This window comes from Euleptes europaea, chromosome 7 (assembly GCF_029931775.1).
Source record: "Euleptes europaea isolate rEulEur1 chromosome 7, rEulEur1.hap1, whole genome shotgun sequence".
Taxonomy (NCBI): domain Eukaryota; kingdom Metazoa; phylum Chordata; class Lepidosauria; order Squamata; family Sphaerodactylidae; genus Euleptes; species Euleptes europaea.
Genome location: NC_079318.1, coordinates 97,868,013 through 97,889,367, shown reverse-complemented (window position 1 = coordinate 97,889,367; position 21,355 = coordinate 97,868,013). Strand labels below are relative to the sequence as shown.

At 47.3% G+C, this 21,355-nt stretch overlaps 1 protein-coding gene across 1 annotated transcript; it reads right to left on the bottom strand.

Moving 5' to 3' along the window:
• Positions 1-3,341: 3,341 nt before the first annotated feature.
• MRPL9 (mitochondrial ribosomal protein L9) lies at positions 3,342-18,633 on the bottom strand. The gene is made up of 7 exons (XM_056853539.1): positions 18,550-18,633; positions 14,245-14,404; positions 9,872-9,996; positions 6,687-6,737; positions 5,580-5,681; positions 4,500-4,583; positions 3,342-3,461 (listed from the first exon to the last, which is right to left on the bottom strand). The coding sequence occupies exons 1-7, from the start codon at positions 18,631-18,633 to the stop codon at positions 3,342-3,344; spliced, it is 726 nt and encodes a 241-aa protein (XP_056709517.1).
• Positions 18,634-21,355: the final 2,722 nt, after the last annotated feature.

Sequence of the window (21,355 nt, the reverse complement as noted above, 5' to 3'; positions counted from 1 at the left end):
CACCTCCCTAGGAAGCCTGTTCCACTGAGGAACCAGCGTGGTATAGTGGTTAAGAGTGGTGGTTTGGAGCGGTGGAGTCTGATCTGGAGTCTCATCAGGTTTGATTCCTCACTCCTCCATATGAGTGGCGGACTCTAATCTGGTGAACTGGATTTGTTTCGCCACTCCTACACACGAAGCCAGCTGGGTGACCTTGGACTAGTCACAGCTCCGTTAGAGCTCTCTCAGCCCCACCTACCTCACAGGGTGTCTGTTGTGGGGAGGGGAGGGGAAGGTAAGCCAGTTTGAGTCTCCCTTAAGTGGTAGAGAAAGTCGACATATAAAAACCAACTCTTCTTCTTCTGTTACAAAATTCTTCCTAATGTCTAGATGGAAATTCTTCTGATTTAATTTCAACCCATTGGTTCTGGTCCAACCTTCTGGGGCCACAGAAAACAACTCGGCACCATCCTCTCTATGACAGCCCTTCAAGTACTTGAAGATGGTTATCATAGCACCTCTCAGTCATCTCCTCTCTGGGCTAAACATTCCCAGCTCCTTCAACCTTTCCTCATACGACTTGGTCTCCAGATCCCTCACCATCTTTCTTGCCCTCCTCGGTCTATATTCTTCTTAAATTGTGGTGCCCAAAACTGAACACAATACTCTAGGTGAGGTCTAACCAGAGCAGAGTAAAGCAATACCATCACTTCGTGTGATCTGGACACTATACTTTTGTTGATACAGCCTAAGATCACATTTGCCTTTTTAGCTACCGCATCATACTGCTGACTCATGTTCAGTGTTTGGTCTACTAAGACCTCAAGATCCATTTCACACACACTACTGCTAAGACAAGTCTTCCCCATCCTATAATTATAGATTTGATTTTTCCTACCTAAATGCAGAACTTTACATTTATCTCTGTTGAAATGCATTTACTTAGTTTTAGCCTAATTCTCCAGAGTGATGTTCACTTTCAGAAGGATCTACTGTAAGGCAGGGGTGTTAAACATACGGCCTGTGGGCTGGGTCCAGCCCCTTGAGAGCTCTTACCTGGCCCGCGAGCCAGCCAAGGCAGCTACCCCCCTGCTCGACCTGGGGTGGCAAGGTATGGCCCGGCCTGACCAAGTGACATTTATTTATTTAAATTTCTACCCCTGCTCTCCCCAGCCCTCGTAACAATGGAGTTCGACACCCCTGCTGTAGGGTGTTCTACATGGGCCATCCTAAAAGGCTGAACACATGAACACACATGAAGCTGTAGAAAAGGGCAAGAGTCCAGTAGCACCTTAAAAGACTAACAAAAATATTTTCTGGTAGGGTATGAGCTTTCGTGAGCCACAGCTCACTTCTTCAGAAAGCTCATACCCTACCAGAAAATATTTTTGTTAGTCTTTAAGGTGCTACTGGACTCTTGCCCTTTTCTACTACTGCAGACAGACTAACACGGTGACACACTGTGAATTATACACATGAAGCTGTCTTATACTGAATCAAATCCTCAGTCCACCAAAGACAGTATTGTCTACTCAGACTGGCAGCAGCTCCCCAGGGTATCAGGCAGAGGTCTTTCACATCACCTACTTGCCTAGTCCCTTCAACTGGAAATGCCGGGGACTGAACCTGGGACCTTCTGCATATCAAGCAGATGCTCTACCACTGAGCCACAGCCCCCTACTCAAACCTTCAGCTAAAGCACAGCTTGGCAACCCATGCCCAGAGATCTGGCCGCGTCAAAATTCTGCATCGAGAAAGTGGAATTCTGCAACCCTCACAGGTTGCAAAGAGGCGCTGTGATCATATCAGGTCAAATACCTTGCCCTCCCCTGAAAGGATTACTGAGACATTGGGGGTTACCGCATTATGTATTCCCAGCGATGTATTAAGAATTTGAAACTGTTATAAAAAACATCACTTTAAAAGGGTTTTTGAATGCTACGGCTAAAAAATGGTTGGAAGACGTCTTCACAGCTAAAGGGGGCAAACAAAGCGCAAACAGTAATTTTTATAACATTTTGAAACTCTTAATACATCGCTGGGAATACATAATGTGGTAACCCCCAAAGTATGCCAAGAGTAAGTGCTGAAGAAAGAAACTTCAGCGTTAACAGGTAGATTGAGTCCAGTAGCACCTTAAAGACCAACCAGATTTCCAGGGTATAAGCTTTCGAGAATCAAAGAGTCAGGTATCTGAGAAAGGGAGCTTTGATTCTCAGAAGTTCATACCCTGAAAATCTTGTTAGTCTTTAAAGGTGCCTGCTGGATTCAAATCTTGCTCTCTGAAGTCATTTTCTGAGGCCCCGTTCTCCCTGCCCCTGTGGTCTCAGGGCCCCCTCGGTGGTGGCATCCGGGTCGCAAACTGATCTTGTACATTGCCTGCTGTGTTCTCTTGTAGGTGCAATGTCAAACACCTTTTTTAAAAAATTCTTCCAGACTTCTGACAGCCAATTCGATTTTTAGTGCCTTTTTAATCAAGTGCTCTTTTTATTATTGCTTTTTTATATTTGCTATCATCGTTTTATTTGTTCTGTGAGCGATCTTGAGGGCTCTTTTGGAGCAGGGTGGGGCGAAATAGAAACCTTTTAAATAAATATAGACTTGGGAAAATCAGCCAGTGGCACATCAGCTACTGTTAGTGGTCAGCCAATGTCAGGCAGAGGACATCTGCTCAGTCCTTGGCGATGGCTTTATCACCACCCTAAAATCTCTTAAGCTCATTACAAGACCAATCTCCTTGCACCAGGAGAAACCACTGGCAGGCCGGCGCTCTTCAACTTGCATGGCACATGAATGCACATGAAGCTGACTTATAGTGATCACTCTTGGTCCATCAAGGTCAGTATTGTCTACTCAGACCGGCAGCGGCTCTCCAGGGTCTCAGGCAGAGGTCTTTCACATCACTGACTGCCTGGTCCTTTCCGTTAGATGCCGGGGATTGAACCCAGAACCTTCTAAGCACAAAGCAGATGCTCTTCCACTGAGCTGCGGCCTAGTGGGGGGAAAAAAATACTCCGCTTAGCACAGGCAAGAGTTAATGGGGGGCAGAAATATTTTATTAGTATTCGCAATGGGTCCAGATTTCTCCTGTTCTTTGGGAGATGCACAAACTGGTTTAATAATCTAACCCAGGACTGATTTGTAATCCCATCCAAGAGGAAATCCACTTGTCAGAGAGAGAAAGTTGACCCACTCCCTCTGACCGCTCCAACCGCCCTCCAGTGCCGAGACAAACGCTCTAGGCTTGCGGTCCAAATTCACGGAGACCATGGGCTCTGCGGCGGGAGCTGTGAAAACAGGCGCTCTGTGCAGACTGTTTCCCCACCCGTGATCCTCCTTGGGGCTGCCAGGCACCTCCAGTGTCACAGCGTGGATGCTTTCTTCGCCTCCTGTTTGGCCAACCAGAGCTTATAGCGTTTCACCTCGGGTTCCAGGAATTCCACCACCGACATGGGGACCCGGACGGTGTCAAGGCCGTTGACCTGTAAGGCACAAGGAGGCAGGGATGGGACTGGGACCCCGGACAGCGGTCTCGCTCTCCTTGGCTAAGATGACTGTGGTCCACAAGGCCCCGGACACCGGCCTGCCAAGACCAGCTGCATTTCATATAGCTAGCCGCCTGTCCGTTTTCTTCCAGGAAAAGGAAATTTATTTATTTATTAGATTTGCACGCCGCCCATTCCTGACAAGGTCAAGCTCTGAGCGGCTCACAACAAGAATATAATGCAATAAAATACCGTACATTAACACAATTAAAATTAAGCACATCAATTAAAATTAAGCACATCAATTAAATCAATTATGACCTTAGGCAGAGGGCATCTTGGCCATCTTCTGGGCATGGAGTAGGGGTCACTGGGGGTGGGGGGGGAGGGAGTTGTGAATTTCCTGAATTGTGCAGGGGGTTGGACTAGATGACCCTGGTGGTACCTTCCAACTCTATGATTCTAGGTAAGCAAATGCTAGCACAGGATATTTCACTTGTAGATGTTAAAAAATGTAAGCAATCAGAGGAGCAAGTTTGTGGCAGGTGGCAACGGAGGGCAGCCCTGGACTTCACCACAGTGCACCCTTCTGTGTACATTCAACTAATTTAGCTTGTATTTATTGGCAGTCCTGCCTGAGATTTTAAATTGCAGTCTTTTAGTTTTTTAAAAAAATAATTGCAGTTTTATTTGCACCATAAGCCACCTTGAGTTCTGCTTGGTAGAAAGGAGGTTAGAAAATGCAGGGGATTGAACGTGGGACCTTCTGCACGCCAAGCAGATGCTGTACCACTGAGCCACAGCCCCTCCCCGCAGCTCATGTAGGAGTGGGGAATCCAACCCGGTTCTCCAGATTAGAGTCTGCCGCTCATGTGGAGGAGTGGGGAATCAAACCCGGCTCTCCAGATTAGAGTCCACCACTCTTAAACACTACACCATGTTGCTCTCAAAAGGTAGATCAAGATGCTGCAGACATTTTGTAACGGACCCAGGAGAAAACCTGGCCCCGGAATATGTGCAGAGTGCAGCCCTTACCGTGACTTCACACCAGTATTCGCCCAACTGCGTAATGGGCTCTTCCGGCAGCTTCACAGCATACGGGGGGACCATAACCTTGAGCTGAAAACAGCAAGACACGGTGTTACTTCCCTGAGCCAAACATCCTTAAAGCGGGTCATTTTCATCGCAGCAACAAAAGGTTCTTTTCCCTACGACGGGAGCTTCTCACTTCCCGAGGTCATGTATCAGAGAGCATTCGCCCTTGGGAATGGCAGTTTCCCCCCAAACTGTTCCCACGAGGGTCCTTTTCCCAACGCAGAAGCCCTATTGGGCTGATCGCCAGTCTTAGCTTCCGAAGTCTCCTCTCCGACACCCTCCAAGAAGCCCGTCAGTATTATTAAAACATCACCCTGAAAACGTTCCTGACTCTTTTAACGTAAGCAAAAAACAAGCTCCGAGCTCAACCAGATTACAAGCTACATTTAGACCATGAATGATAGGGTAAAGAGGGTTGGATACTAGTCCAAATGAATACTAGTCATGATGCATACCTATTCTCTCCAGGATCAGAGGAGCATAACTATTACATTAGGTGCTGTAGAACACAGGTAGGACAATGCTGCTACAGTCATCTTGGTTGTAGGCTTCCTGGAGGCACCTGGTTGGCCACTGAGTGAACAGACCGCTGGACTTGATGGACCTTGGTCTGATCCAGCAGGGCATTCCTCATGTTCATACCTATTCCCTCCAGTATCAGAGGAGCACGCCTATTATATCAGGTGTGTGGAACACAGGCAGGAGAATGCTGCAGTCTTGTTTGTGGGCTTCCTAGAGGCACCTGGTTGGCCACTGTATGAACAGACTGCCGGACTTGATGGGCCGTGATCTGATCCAGCATGGCCTTTCTTATGTTCTTAAGATCAGTACTGTCTACTCAGACTGGCAGAGGCTCTCTAGGGTCTCAGGCAGCAGTCTTTCCCATCACCTCCTGCCAGATGCCGGGGATTGAACCTGGGATCTTATGCATGCGAGGCAGAGGCTCTTCCACTGAGCCACGGCCCCCTTCCCAAATCTAAGGGTACCCATGAGCTAAATCAAGAGTACAGCAAAGCTCACGTTTTTGAGGAAATGGCGGGCGACGATCTCAGGGGTCAGCTCCCACTTGACGCTGCTCTTCATTCCCACCTCTAGGTGGCAGCTTTGCAGGAACCGGATTGTCTAGAGAAGCACAGAAGGGAATGTTAAAAGAAAGAAGAAGAGCTGGTTTTTATATGCCGACTTTCTCTACCACTTAAGGAAGACTCAAATCAGCTTACAATCACCTGCCCTTCCCCTCCCCAAACAGACACCCTGTGAGGTAGGTGGGGCTGAGAGAGCTCTAAGAGAACTGTGACTAGCCCAAGGTCACCCAGCTGGTTTCATGTGTAGGAGTGGGGAAACAAACCCAGTTCACCAGATTTGCTTTTTACATGCCCATTTTCTCTACCACTTAAAGAAGAATCAAACTGGCTTACAATCACCTTCCCTTCCCCTCCCCACAACAGACACCTTGTGAGGTAGGTGGGGCTGAGAGAGTTTGGAGAGAACTGTGACTAGTCCAAGGTCACCCAGGTGGCTTCATGTGGAGGAGTGGGGAATGAAACCTGGTTTACCAGATTAGGATCCGCCGCTCATGTGGAGGAGTGGAGAATCGAACCCGGTCCTCCAGATTAGAGTCTGCCGCTCAGGTGGAGGAGTGGGGGATCTAACCCGATTCACCAGATTAGAGTCCACCGCGCAAGTGGAGGAGTGGGGAAGCAAACCCGGTTCTCCAGATCAGAGCCCACCACTCCAAACCGCCACTCTTAACCACGCTGGCTCTCAGGAGCTCCTGGGAGACCCGAGGCTATGGGGTGAGTGGCGACAACCCCACAGTGGTAGTTCTGTCCAGATGCCAGGAGAAACATTTAAAGAGCCTGTAAGCACCAGGACTATGCAGCCCCTAACAAAGGTAACCCCTCCTAGCCCCACCCCCTGCCACGCAAAGTGGCGATATGGCAGGCAGGCAAGCAGACTGTGTTTTCAGATAGATCCCCCCACCTTCACCCCCACAGGCCCAGGCTGATAGCTAACTGGACGAGGAACTTGGGCTGCCCTGACTGCCCTGCCTTTTGGTCTGAACTGCAGCCTCTTCTTGGAAACCAGTCACTGGTTTCTTGGAAACCAGTCACTAGGCCCACTCACCTTTACACCGCTGAGGGTCTGGGATTTCGCCAGCTTCCCTTCCTTAAGCAGCTACGGGGGGAGAAAAAAGCGGGAGAGACGCGTCAAATGAAAGAACAAACAGAAAACTGACTGACACAAACAGGACACAGGGTCTTATTCCAAGACACTGAAAGACTGGACAATTCTACCAACTATTTTGTCAGATTGCAGAGAAGCCATTGAAATTCATAAACATCAGCACAACTTTAACAGAAAAGAAGAGAGTTTAAGGATGAATAAGGCTTGGCTTCCTGTCCTGAAAATCTCCAGACTAACAAAGACTACAGTCAACAATAGCCATGCAGATTAGCTTTGGATTTCACACATTAACAGATCACTTCAGGATACAATGGTTCCATATTAACATACCACACCCTCATTAGCACATTATCTTGATAGTTACAGGACAACGATTAGCACATTACCTTTGATACTTTTTGCAGGACAATGATTCAGCTCAACCCAACCCCTTTCTGACTATATGTTACTCTTCCTACACACTTGACACTGAGAGACCCTGTCCTTCAGTGTTACTCCTTTGAAGATGCCTGCCACAGCTGCTGGCGAAACGTCAGGAAAGAAAATACCAAGACCACGGTTACACAGCCCGGATAACCCACAAGAACCAACAAACAGAAAACGGTTGGTCGTTTTTAACTTACTAACTTTATTACGACCTCAAACAAACAAAAGTGGACCGACGTAACTATGATCCACCACAGCCCATTTACAAAACGAAAAAGCCAATCAAAAACCTGGGGGGGGGGGAGAGGAGGAGGAGAAGAGTTGGTTTTTATATGTCACCTTTCCACTTAAGGGAGAATCAAACAGGTTTACAATCACCTTCCCTTCCCCACAACAGACACCCTGGGAGGTAGGTGGGGCTGAGAGAGCTGTGACTAGCCCAAGGTCACCCAGCAGGCTTCATGTGGAGGAGTGGGGAAGCCAACCCTGTTCACCGGATTAGAGTCCGCCGCTCATGTGGAGGAGTGGGGAACGAAACCCGCTTCTCCAGATCAGAGTCCACCGCTCCAAGCCACCGCTCTTAACAACTACACCACGCTGGCTCCCTGGTGAAGAGCTGGCTGATGATGACTAGTGGTACACATGCAGTGGCTAGACCACCTGTGTGGATCTGATTGGACAAGATTGGGCTGTAGAACGTTTTCGAGAGCCTTGGCTTAGCTGACAAGAATTTCATGAGCCTGTGTTTAGCACCTTCCCTAACACACCTTTCTTGTAGGCAAAACCAGAAAAATGTTATACTTTTCATAGAATCACAGAGTTGGAAGGGACCACCAAGGTCATCTAGTCCAACCCCCTGCACAATGCAGGAATTTCACAACTACTTCCCCCCCACACACCCAGTGACCCCTACTCCATGCCCAGAAGATGGCTAAGATGCCTTCCCTCTCATGATCCGACTAAGGTTATAGAATCAGCATTGCTGACAGATGGCCATCTAGCCTCTGCTTAAAAACCTCCAGGGAAGGAGAGCTCATCACCTCCCAAGGAACCGCTCTGTTAGAAAATTCTTCCTGATGTCTAGATGGAAACTCTTTTGATTTAATTTCAACCTGTTGGTTTGGTAAATGTTATAAATGTTTATTGCTTTCATAGATAGAAATTGTTGGCATCAAAGAAAGTAGTAGAAAAGAGCAAGAGTCCAGTAGCACCTTAAAGGCTAACAAAATTTCTGGCAGGGTGTGAGCTTTCGTCAGCCACAGCTCACTTCTTCAGATCCAGCTAGAATTTGTGTCCATCTGTCCTTAAGTAGAGTAGTATGTTTTCTCCACTTAAGGATAGTCGCACATTCTAGCTGTATCTGAAGAAGTGAGCTATGGCTCACAATAGCTCACACCCTGCCAGAAATTTTGTGGATTCACTCTTATCTACTTAAGGATAGATGGACTCACACTCTAGCTGTATCTGAAGAAGGGAGCTGTGGCTCAGAAAAGCTCAAATACCCTGTCAGACATTTTGAACACATGAAGCTGCCTTCTACTGAATCAGACCCTTGGTCCATCAAAGTCAGTATTGTCTACTCAGACCAGCAGTGGTTCTCCAGGGTCTCAGTCAGGGGTCTTTCACATCACCTACTTGCCTGGTCCCTTTAACTGGAGATGCCAGGGATTGAACCTGGGACCTTCTGCAGGCCAAGCAGATGCTCTACCACTGAGCCACAGCTCCTCATTTTGTTAGTCTTTATGGTGCTACTGGACTCTTGCTCTTTTCTACTCCTACAGACAGACTAACATGGCTACCCATCGTGATCTATCTCCAAAGAAAGTAGTCGATACCCCGGTTGGTTGTTGTTGTTTTTTTTAAGTATTTGACCCAGCTTTTCTGGCTAACTGGAAATGGATTTTGCCTTAATCTCGCAATAAAGTATTTTTTAAAAATCAGTTCAAAAAAATGAAAACCAGTGGTTCAGAAAGGATGCAAGTTAGCAAGTAAGGGAGAGGAAAAAATGCAGACGAACCCCTGGTCAGTCAGTCAGTCAGTTTATTGAAACGGTCCAAGACCAGTCAAAATATTAGTCACATGTACAGAAAATAGAAATATTAAGTTTAGGAGGAATATAAAGTAATCCAAAACATGTAAGCACCAAGAATTAATTATAAACATTATATAGGTCTTATACATGATTAACCAATTAAAATCCGTGCATAATAATTTACACTATGATAAAAAAAGCCTCAATGTTTATCAGACTGCGGGGAACCTGGTTTATTTGTGAGTGCCTTACGTTTGGTAATTGCAATGAATAATTTTTTTGCTACCGAACGTGAAACCCCCATATTCTTGTCTTCCAAGAGATACCTCAGGAAAAGGCTCTCAGACTGGTGTAAGGAATTTCCGGCTAAGGTAAAACGCTGTAATAGAGGTTTGATTAACCATTTTTGTCATCAACATATAAAGCACAGTAAAATAAACATGAGGGACTGTCTCTACAGAATCATTCGAGCAGGGACAAAGTCTCATAGACCGGGGAGTTCGTTGGAATCTACCGTAAAGTAACGAGGAGGGAAAGGCATCAAATCTTGCCCTTGAAAAGGCCCGGCCGAACCCCTGGAAATACATGGATCCCGTCTCTCCCATGTTTATTTTGGCATGGCAGGTGTATCCAGACAGCACAATGCACAACGGCACGTGGGGCTCACCTGCATTTCCTCCTCAAACATCTTCTTGTTCTCGGGAGACGGGTAAACGGCCAGGTTATTGGCAAGGAGTTTGTTGCGACCGTAGGACTTCTCCACAAAGACGGTGTCGCCGCGGAGGCCCAAACCTGCAAGCAGAAATGGTGGAACGTTTATGCCTAGGAAGCGTGGCCCTCGATGGGCCAGAAAGACAGCCGCAGTCCTAAGCGAAACAAGCCAGAACTTACAACACAAATTTCCTCTTTCATCTTGTCCAACCCCCTGCACAATGCAGGAAATTCACAACTACCTCCCCCCTCACACCCCAAAGTGACCCCTACTCCATGCCCAGAAGATGGCCAAGATGCCCTCCCTCTCATCATCTGCCTAAGGTCATAGAATCAGCATTGCTGACCAATGGCTATCCAACCTCTTCTTAAAAACCTCCAGGGAAGGAGAGCTCACCACCTCCCGAGGAAGCCTGTGCCACTGAAGAACCGCTCTGTCAGAAAATTCTTCCTAATGTCTAGATGGAAACTCTTTTAATTTCAACCCCTTGGTTCTGGTCCGACCTTCTGGGGCCACAGAAAACAACTCGGCACCCTCCTCTATATGACAGCCCTTCCAGTACTTGAAGATGGTTATCATGTCCCCTCTCACAGTCTTCTCTTCAGGCTAAATGTACCCAGCTCCTTCAACCTTTCCTCTTTAATACAATGAGGGACCAGCCATTTGGCTATTCGGCGGCGGGTGGGGGGGAGTGTGGACACCTGCTCTGTGGGTTACAGAATCATAGAGTTGGACGGGGGATTCAGAGACCTGATGACGGTAGCCCTAAATCTGATGACACTGGAGGTGAACAAATTTAGAAGGGCTTTTACGTTAGCCAGATGTGGAGCTTTGCCATCGGCCGTCCTAGAAGGCAGATATAAAACTCCTCTTTCCGAGAGTCTGCCTGTGCAATGGTGAAGAAATTGAGACCCACGAACACGTCTTTTTATACTGCCCTCTTTATCATGAGTTAAGATCTAAAACTATCCAAGAAATTTTAAGAAATAATATAGGGCTACCTGATAAAATTTGTATCCAATGACTACTGGAAGATAGTAACCCACAAACTTCGAGATGTGTGGTCAAATTTTGTGTTGCTATATATAAGGTCCGAAAGGATGCAATTTACAAATAGGTAAAATTTGACAGATAACTATTTTAGAAGCTAGCTTATTTGCCTTTTTAGATATGGGATTTTATTGATATATGGGATTTTATTGATATATTTTATTTTGTGGACTCTGTCTGACTGATACTGTTTTTATTTCGAATTGATGTTACTTCTGATTAGATGTGTTCTATTATTTGGTCAAATGACCGTAAAATAAAAACTGACTACTTGGACGGGGCCACAGGGGCCATCTAGTCCAACCCCCTAAAAATTATTAGGTGCATGTCTTCAGTATTAAATATAATTAATAATAATTGACTTCCCCACCGACTTCCTCCCTCCCTACAAATATCTGGTGTCTCCTTTGTATTAATATTTTCCAATCCTTATAAGTCATTATTTTAATGTTATACTTTCCCCTTATTTAATATATTTTGATAAGCAATAATAATATAATATTAATAATAGAGAATAAAAGAAAAAATCATTTAAAAAATAAAAACAGAGACATAGCAAAGCACATTAACATAATTTTCTCCAGTCACTCATCTCTGTCATATACAATGGATTAGATCTTGAAAAACTTTATATACCCCTGAGTAAAAAATTAAGTTGATATCATTTTTTTCCTACCCCCCCCCCCCTTTCCCATATTAAGAGTCAATTTGGTATTCTTCCGGCTTTCTTAACCCTTCTTTTTAAACTTTTTCTTCTGTCTGGAGTTTCTGTTGCCATCTGCATGCTTTCTTGAAGTGGTCTCCTGTTTGTGACAGTCTTTACCCATTGCTCCTTGGGCTGTTGATTCTTCTTCTTGTATTCCTGTAGGATGGTCTGACAGCTCATTATTTCTTGTCAAAGTTTTTAATATCTTCCAACAAATTGACGGCATATTTAACTTGTTAATAAGTAAAGGTAAGTCCTTGTGGAAGCAACCAGCTGTATTTTATTCCCTTGTTTCTCAGTATCTCAGTAAAATCTTTATAGATGGCTCTCTTTTCAATCAGGTGACGAGGAATGTCTTTGAGGATTATTAACGGTGTATCATCTACTTAAATGATTCTCCAAATGAAGTTTCATTATGATATTTTTCATCCTGATGTCAAAGAAGGAGACCAAGATCTCTCTAGCTTCCGCACCCCCAATTTCTAAAGCTGATCTTCACTGCGATCACGAACACGTGAATCTCACCCTTGGTCCACCAAAGTCAGTATCGTCTACACCAGGGGTACCCAACGTGGGCAGTATCACCCCCTGGGGGGCGGTGGGATTACCTAGGGGGGCATTACGAGACAAGAGGGCAGCAGGGGGGCACTAGAGGTGGGCCCCTTCAACTGTGTTGTTCGCTAATTTACAATAGATCAAGCTATGGCACCATGCTGGCAAATTTGGGGGAAACTATCAGAGTTTTTTTCCAGACATTGAAGAGCTGGTACCACAGGATCAAGTTGAAATTGTTGAAGAATTTCTATTCCTTGGCTCCGTCATCAACCAAAAGGGAGACTGCAGCCAAGAAATCAGGAGATTGAGATTGGGAAGGGCAGCCATGAAGGAGCTAGAAAAGATTCTTGAGTGTCAGGATGTGTCACTGGCCACCAAGGTAAAGTTAATTCATGCCATCATATTCCCTATTACTATGTATGGGTGTGAAAGCTGGACATTGAAGAAAGCCGATAGGAAAAAAGTAGACTCCTTTGAAATGTGGTGTTTGAGGAGAGTGTTATGGATACTCTGGACTGCCAAAAAAACAAATCAGTGGGTTCTAGATCAAATCAAGCCTGAACTGACTCTAGAAGCAAAAATGACTAAACTGAAGCTATTGTATTTTGGTCACGTTATGAGAAGACCAGAGCCACTAGATAAGACAGTCATGCTAGGAAAAGTTGAGGGCAGCAGGAAAAGAGGAAGACGCAACAAGAGATGGATTGACTCTATAAAAAAAGCCACAGCCCTCAATTTGCAGGATCTGAGCAAGGCTGTCAAAGACAGGACATTTTGAAGGACACTGATTCATAGGGTTGCCATGAGTCGGAAGCGACTTGACAGCATTTCACACACACACACACACACACACTAACATAAAGACTCAGGATGACATTTCAATAGAGATAACTGAACTATACTACTAGTATGTATTTCCTATTGCTGTATGTTTTTATCTTGGTTTCACTACATGATATTTCTACTCCCGCAATACAATTTCTATCGTTGCTTAACTTACCATATTTAATACTTATGCCTCGTTTCAGATTTCTGCAATCCTACTCCTACTACATTGTTTATTAGATTTCTGATCACATGAAGCTGCCTTATACTGAGTCAGACCACTGGCCCATCAAGATTAGCATTGTCTACTCAGACTGGCAGCCGCTCTCCAGAGTCTCAGGCAGCGGTCTTTCACCTACTGCCTGATCCTTAACTGGAGATGCTGGGGATTGAACCTGGGACCTTTTGTGTATCAAGCAGATGCTCTGCCACTGAACCACAGTCGCTCCCCAGTATTTACTATACTTTTGTATATTATGTAATCCACCTCAACTCTCTGTGAGAAAGGCAGATTGTAAGTCACATACGCAAACAAACAAGGGGTCAATGAAAATGGTCTCAAAAATTTATATCCAGGATCCACACCAAATTATACACATCAACAGCTGTGCAGCCACATGCTGAACCAACTGCATATTCTGGACAACTTTCAAGGATGTGGGACGCCCTGCCCCAGGCTGTGGTGATGGCTGCCAACTTGGAAGGATTTCCAAACATAGAACATGAAATCCTGCAGGTCCCCATACAGCTAAACTGGCAAAACAGACTACCCCGCACATGTATAAGGCTGATTCCGTGTTTATAAGCAGTTAGTGTTATTGTTTTCATGTAAGTTAAATTACTTTAAAGGTTTTGATTACTACTAGAAGAAGAAGAGTTGGTTTTTATATGCCGACTTTCTCTACCACTTAAGGGAGAATCAAACCAGCGTACAATCACCTTCCCTTCCCCTCCCCACAACAGACACCCTGTGAGGTAGGCGAGGCTGAGAAAACTCTAAGAGAACTATGACTGGCCCAGGTCACCCCGCTGGCTTCATGTGTAGGAGTGGGGAAACAAACCGGGTTCACCTGATTAGCCTCTACCGCTCATGTGGAGGAGTGGGGAATTGAACCTGGTTCTCCAGATTAAAATCCGCCGCTCTTAACCACTACACCACGGCGGCTCTACTAATGATGATGGTGGAACGCACCCTCTACAGACTCCGTGAGTATGAGCTCCATCGGCTCCTGCGGGCTGTGTTTGGTGTCCTCCACCAGGCGGTAGACGCGGAACCGGCGGTGCTTGATGCGAGGCTTCTGGCCGATCTTGCTCAGCGGGACCTTCCACCATCGCTCCACGATGACCGTTTCCTGCCCAGCAAAAGGAGTGAGAAAAGAAAGATCAGCGAGGAAGTCCCACCAGCCCAGGCCAGAGCTCTTGCAGATCCTCTCATAAGAAGACCAAGAGAGGATATGATAACCATCTTCAAGTACTTGAGGGCAACAAAGATGGTGAGGGGTCTGGAGACCAAGTCCCATGAGGAAAAGTTGAAGGAACTGGGTATGTTTAGCCTGAAGAGGAGGGGATATGACATCCATCTTCAAGTACTTGAAGGGCTGTCATAGAGAGGAGGGTGCCGAGTTGTTTTCTGTTGCCCCAGAAGGTCGGACCAGAACCAACAGGCTGAAATTGAATCAAAAGAGTTTCTGTCTGGACATTAGGAAGAATTTTCTAACAGTTAGAGCGGTTCCTCAGTGGAACAGGCTTCCTCCGGGGGTGGTAAACTCTCCTTCCCTGGAGGTTTTGAAGCAGAGGCTAAGATGGCCATCTGTCAGCAATGCTGATTCTATTAACTTAGACAGATCATGAGAGGGAGGGCATCTTGGTCATCTTCTGGGCATGGAGTAGGGGTCACTTGGGGGTGTGAGGGGAGAGGTAGTTTGGAATTTCTTGCAATTTGCAGGGGGTTGGACTAGATGACCCTGGTGGTCCCTTCCAACTCTATGATTCTAGGTCATGCTGGTTCAGACCAAGGTCCATCAAGTCCAGCAGTCTATTTATTATTTCAATTTAGAACCCCGCTCTCCCCGGCTGAGACAGGGCTCAGAGCGGGTTAATCAATAAAACCATTAAAACAACATTTAAAATAGCACTAAAATTATGTAAACCAAATGTCCTAAAACTACTTAGGCTCCTCTAAGCGTAAAAAGTTACAACTATGCAGGCAGATGGGCTAAATACAACAGCAGTGAGGGTTAGGCAGGCCTGCAATCATATATAGGAAACTGTAGCTGGCCTCAACTGTGTGAGGGTGTACGATTGAGCTGACATTTTCCTGGACGTAGTTTCTAACTATGTTTAATTGCACTTGACTGTGTTAGTATTTTAATATGTCAAATTCCCAGATGGCTTTTAATCTGTTCACACAATGGCCAACCAGGTGCCTCTAGGAAGCCCACAAGCAAGACGACTGCAGCAGCATTGATCCTGCCTGCGCTCCACAGCACCTAATATAACAGGCCTGCTCCTCTGATCCTAGAGAGAACAGGTAGGTATCATGACTAGTATCCATTTTGACTAATAGCCATGAATGGCCCTCCCCGCCATGAACATGTCCACTCTCCCACTGCCATCCCCTCCCCTTTGCAAGGGGTAGGGCTGCCAGCCCTGGGTTGGGAAATAACTGGAGGTTCTAGGGATGGAGCCTGGGGAGAGCAGGGTTCGGGGTACAATGACAATGGGGTTCAATGCCATAGAGTCTACCCTCCAAAGCGGCCATTTTCTACAGGGGAACTGATCCTTGATTGTCTGGCAATCCACTGTAATAGCAGGAGATCTCCAGGTGCCACCTGGAGGTTGGCAACCCAACAAGGGGGGCATGATTCTTCTCCCTCCCCCCCCATTGTGCACAAACTCCAAGGAGATCAGATGGTGCACAAAAATTCAAAATGCAGATTGCAACAGGAGAGGTAGAATCACAGAGTTGGAAGGGACCACCAGGGTCATCTAGTGCAACCCCCTGCACAATGCAGGGAATTCACAACTACCCCCCCACACCCCCAGTGACCCCTACTCCAAAAGGTGTTCTTTTTGGTTTGCACTGCTCTGCAATCCTCTCCCCCCACCCGCCCAAAGCAGTAATGGAGGATACTCAGTAAAAATCACATTAACACGTGAAGCTGCCTCATACTGAATCAGACCCTGGGTCCATCAAAGTCAGTATTGTCTACTCAGACCGGCAGCGGCTCTCCAGGGTCTCAGGCAGGGGTCTTTCCCATCACCTACTTGCCTGGTCCCTTTAGCTGGAGATGCCGGGGATTGAACCTGGGACCTGCATGCCAAGCAGATGCCCTACCACTGAGCCACGGGCCCTCCCCGTGAAGTTACCTTCTGAATCAGACCCTTGGTCCATAGCTGGAGATGCCGGGGATTGAACCTGGGACCTTCTGCAGGCCAGGCCGAGGCTCTGCCACTGAGGCACATGCAGAGTCCCACAACACACTCCTGCAGCTTCCTAGCTCTCCCCGCCCATCCCCACAAAACATGCCCATGCCCCATGTGTTCCTGCCCCGGATGCATCTCCAGCCCACCCCCTAACCCCCCCCAAGACCAGCCCCACATTCCCCCTGCCCCACATGGACACTTGTTCTACCACTGAGCCACATGCAGAGACCCACACCACACTCCTGCAGCTCCCCAGCCCATCCCCAAAGGGCATGCCCATGCCCCATGGGTTCCTGCCCCAGATGCATCGCCAGCCAACCCCCTAACTCCCCCAAGACCAGCCCCACATTCCCCCTGCCCCACATGGACACTCACTCTACCACTGAGCCACATGCAGAGACCCACACCACACTCCTGCAGCTCAGCTCTCCCCGCCCATCCCCACAAAACATGCCCATGCCCCATGTGTTCCTGCCCCAGATGCATCGCCAGCCAACCCCCTAACTCCCCCAAGACCAGCCCCACATTCCCCCTGCCCCACATGGACACTCACTCTACCACTGAGCCACATGCAGAGACCCACACCACACTCCTGCAGCTCAGCTCTCCCCGCCCATCCCCATAAAACATGCTCATGCCCCATGTGTTCCTGCCCCAGATGCATCGCCAGCCAACCCCCTAACCCCCCCCAAGACCAGCCCCACATTCCCCCTGCCCCACATGGACACTCACTCTACCACTGAGCCACATGCAGAGACACACACCACACTCCTGCAGCTCAGCTCTCCCCGCCCATCCCCACAAAACATGCCCATGCCCCATGGGTTCCTGCCCCAGATGCATCTCCAGCCCACCCCCTAACCCCCCCAAGACCAGCCCCACATTCCCCCTGCCCCACATGGACACTTGTTCTACCACTGAGCCACATGCAGAGACCCACACCACACTCCTGCAGCTCCCCAGCCCATCCCCAAAGGGCATGCCCATGCCCCATGGGTTCCTGCCCCAGATGCATCGCCAGCCAACCCCCTAACTCCCCCAAGACCAGCCCCACATTCCCCCTGCCCCACATGGACACTCACTCTACCAATGAGCCACATGCAGAGACCCACAGCACACTCCTGCAGCTTCCTAGCTCTCCCCGCCCGTCCCCACAAAACATGCCCATGCCCCATGTGTTCCTGCCCCGGATGCATCTCCAGCCCACCCCCTAACCCCCCCCAAGACCAGCCCCACATTCCCCCTGCCCCACATGGACACTTGTTCTACCACTGAGCCACATGCAGAGACCCACACCACACTCCTGCAGCTCCCCAGCCCATCCCCAAAGGGCATGCCCATGCCCCATGGGTTCCTGCCCCAGATGCATCGCCAGCCAACCCCCTAACTCCCCCAAGACCAGCCCCACATTCCCCCTGCCCCACATGGACACTCACTCTACCACTGAGCCACATGCAGAGACCCACACCACACTCCTGCAGCTCAGCTCTCCCCGCCCATCCCCATAAAACATGCCCATGCCCCATGTGTTCCTGCCCCAGATGCATCGCCAGCCAACCCCCTAACCCCCCCCAAGACCAGCCCCACATTCCCCCTGCCCCACATGGACACTCACTCTACCACTGAGCCACATGCAGAGACACACACCACACTCCTGCAGCTCAGCTCTCCCCGCCCATCCCCACAAAACATGCCCATGCCCCATGTGTTCCTGCCCCGGATGCATCTCCAGCCCACCCCCTAACCCCCCCCCAAGACCAGCCCCACATTCCCCCTGCCCCACATGGACACTTGTTCTACCACTGAGCCACATGCAGAGACCCACACCACACTCCTGCAGCTCCCCAGCCCATCCCCAAAGGGCATGCCCATGCCCCATGGGTTCCTGCCCCAGATGCATCGCCAGCCAACCCCCCCACCTCCCCCAGGACCAGCCCCACCTCCCCCCTGCCCCACACGGCCTCTCGCCACCCCCAAGCCCCCTCTTTGCTCCAGAGCGCTTTCCCCCTCCGCCAGCCAGCCCCATAGGCGGACATTTCCCGCCCCACACGGTCCTCCTCCTCCTCCTCACCAGCGGGGCCGAGAGGCTGAAGGCCCGCCGCGGAGACAGAGCCAGGCCCGCCGCGGCCGCCCCCCGCAGCGCCGCCCCGAGCATCGCCCCCGACTAGGCCGCGCTCAGCCCCGGCCTCGCGTAGCTCCGCCCGCCCGCCCGGGCCCAGCGCATGGCGGGCAAGGGGGCGGGGAGAGGGCGGGGCTTGGGCGCGGCCTGGGCGCGCCTGTCGTGACGCCTTCGGACCGGCGGGCTGCCTGGGAAGGAGCCTCTGAGCATGCGCAGAGTTCTTCTTGTCACCCCCCCCCACGCACACACAAAACCACTTTTTATTCATGTACATCAAAGGCACATTTCATATATTAATTATTAATTTCATATATTAAATAATAATTAATATTGATAACTATTAATAATAATTAATATTGATAACTATTAATAATAATTAATATTGATAACTATTAATAATAATTAATATTGATAACTATTAATAATAATTAATGATTACTATTATAAAATATAAAATTTTATATATTATATATTATTAATTAATATTAATTGGGAGCAAAGGGCTTATCACCACACATGGAGTACTTTTTCCCCTGAACGGAAGAAACCTTGTTGTTGTTGTTTTTAAAGGCATTTTGAGCATGGACAAAATATATTTCCCTTTGACTAATTCTTTTCGAGAGGAAAAAAGAAATCTGAATAACCTGCCTGATAAGCAAACAACCATTAGATGACTTTGGGTGCAAATGGCAACCCTTTTACGATAAATACGCATAACGTTTGAAATTGGTTAATCATATTTAACAGGATAACCAGATTAAAGTAAAAATAAAAAGAATATATACCACCCATGTAAATATTTGTGTAAGATAACGCACTGATCATCAGACGCAACTCTTTTTAACTGGGTGCACATTAGATTAATTTGTCTATGAAATATGTAATGTATTTACTGTTTACTGACATATAACAATTTTCCTTTTCCTTTTCCCCTTCCCCAGTTCCTTTTTTAAATATTTCTGTATCCTGAAAACCCTTAAATAAAAATTTAAATAATAATAATAATTTAAAAAGAGGAAAAAATCTTAAGGGTAAAAATATCAGCGAGCATGTACAGACTACCTGTTTCCTGCGCCCGCAACAGGAAGCAATTTTGGAATAATGCTAAGGAAGAGTGTACTGTTGAGCCATGTGCACAGTGGCCTCACCACATGGGCGCCAGTCTTTGAACAACACCTACAAGAGCTTTCCAAAGCAAGCAAAAAGCAGATGGTGTCAAGCCAACAAAGAAGGAGAAAGCATCTTTCAAAAGTCACCGTTTCTGCAATCTGATCGTTTTCAGCCTTCCTGATTCAAGAAGTTCAGTTTTGGGCACCACAATTTAAGAACGTGTCCAGAGGAGGGCAACGAAGATGGTGCGGGGTCTGGAGACCAAGTCCTAGGAGGAAAGGTTGAAGGAGCTGGGTATGTTTAGCCTGAAGAGGAGAAGACTGAGAGGGGATAGGATAACCATCTTCAAGTACATGAAGGGCTGTCATAGAGAGGAGGGTGCCGAGTTGTTTTCTGTTGCCCCAGAAGGTCGGACCAGAACCAACGGGTTGAAATTAAATCAAAAGAGTTTCCGTCTAGACCACTGGTTCCCAACCAGGGGTCCGTGGATCCCCAGGGGTCCACGAGAACTAAGTTAAGGTCCGCGAAACAAAGTTCTAAACCCATAATAAATTAATATTTTCAATTAAAACTTCTCTATTATAAAAATATATATTCAAATATTATTCTAAGTTTAATGTTTAACTAACAGTTATGATTAAAGTTTATTTTCAAATTCTCAGAATTTTTATTTTGAACCTTGGGGTCCCTGCACCGAACAAAAAAGTCCTAGTGGTCCCTGGTCAAAAAAAGGTTGGGAACCACTGGTCTAGACATTAGGAAGAACTTTTTGACAGGTAGAGCAGTTCCTCAGTGGAACAGGCTTCCTCGGGAGGTGGTGAGCTCTCCTTCCCTGGAGGATTTTAAGGTTAGATGGCCATCTGTCAGCAATGCTGATTCTGTGACCTTAGGCAGATGATGAGAGGGAGGGCATCTTGGCCATCTTCTGGTCACTAGGGGTGTGGGGGGGGAATTCCCTGCATTGTGCAGGGAGTTGGACATGCTGGCCATGGTGGTCCCTTCCAGTTCATGATTCTATGATGAAGAGAACTACATAATCAACAATACTAATTATTCAGCTCCAACTTGCATCTGAACCCCCTCTTTTTCGTTTGTCAAACTACATGCCGGCCCTGGCTCATCTCAATGAATTTTGCACAGCCACCCTGAGCCAGACTTAGTCGGGAAATGGTGGGATAGAAGTCAAATGAATAAATTAATATAAATGATCTGAAGAAGGGAGCCGTGGCTCACTAAAGGTTATACCCGGACGGAAATTTTGTTAATCTTTAAGGACTCTTGCTCTTTTCTACTGCTGCAGACAGACTAACACAACTATCCGTCGTGATAAATAATAAATATAATTCGTCTAGGGTTGCCAACCTCCCGGTACTGGGGGAGAAACAGGTATCTCTATACTAATACCAAAGGTTAGGAAAATAGTATAGGAGCGAAGAACATTTACAAACAAAGTGCAGTTTATATAAGCTACTGAGATACCTATATACATACAATGTACAAACACAAGTAACCACACTATAACCAACACACAGTATGTACAAAATATACAATCAAAGGGCAAAAAGTCTTTCAAAGGTCTCAGCAGAGTACCAAGTAAGTAATATGAGTTCAAGTTCAATATTCAAGATGAATGAGAAGCCACAATCTT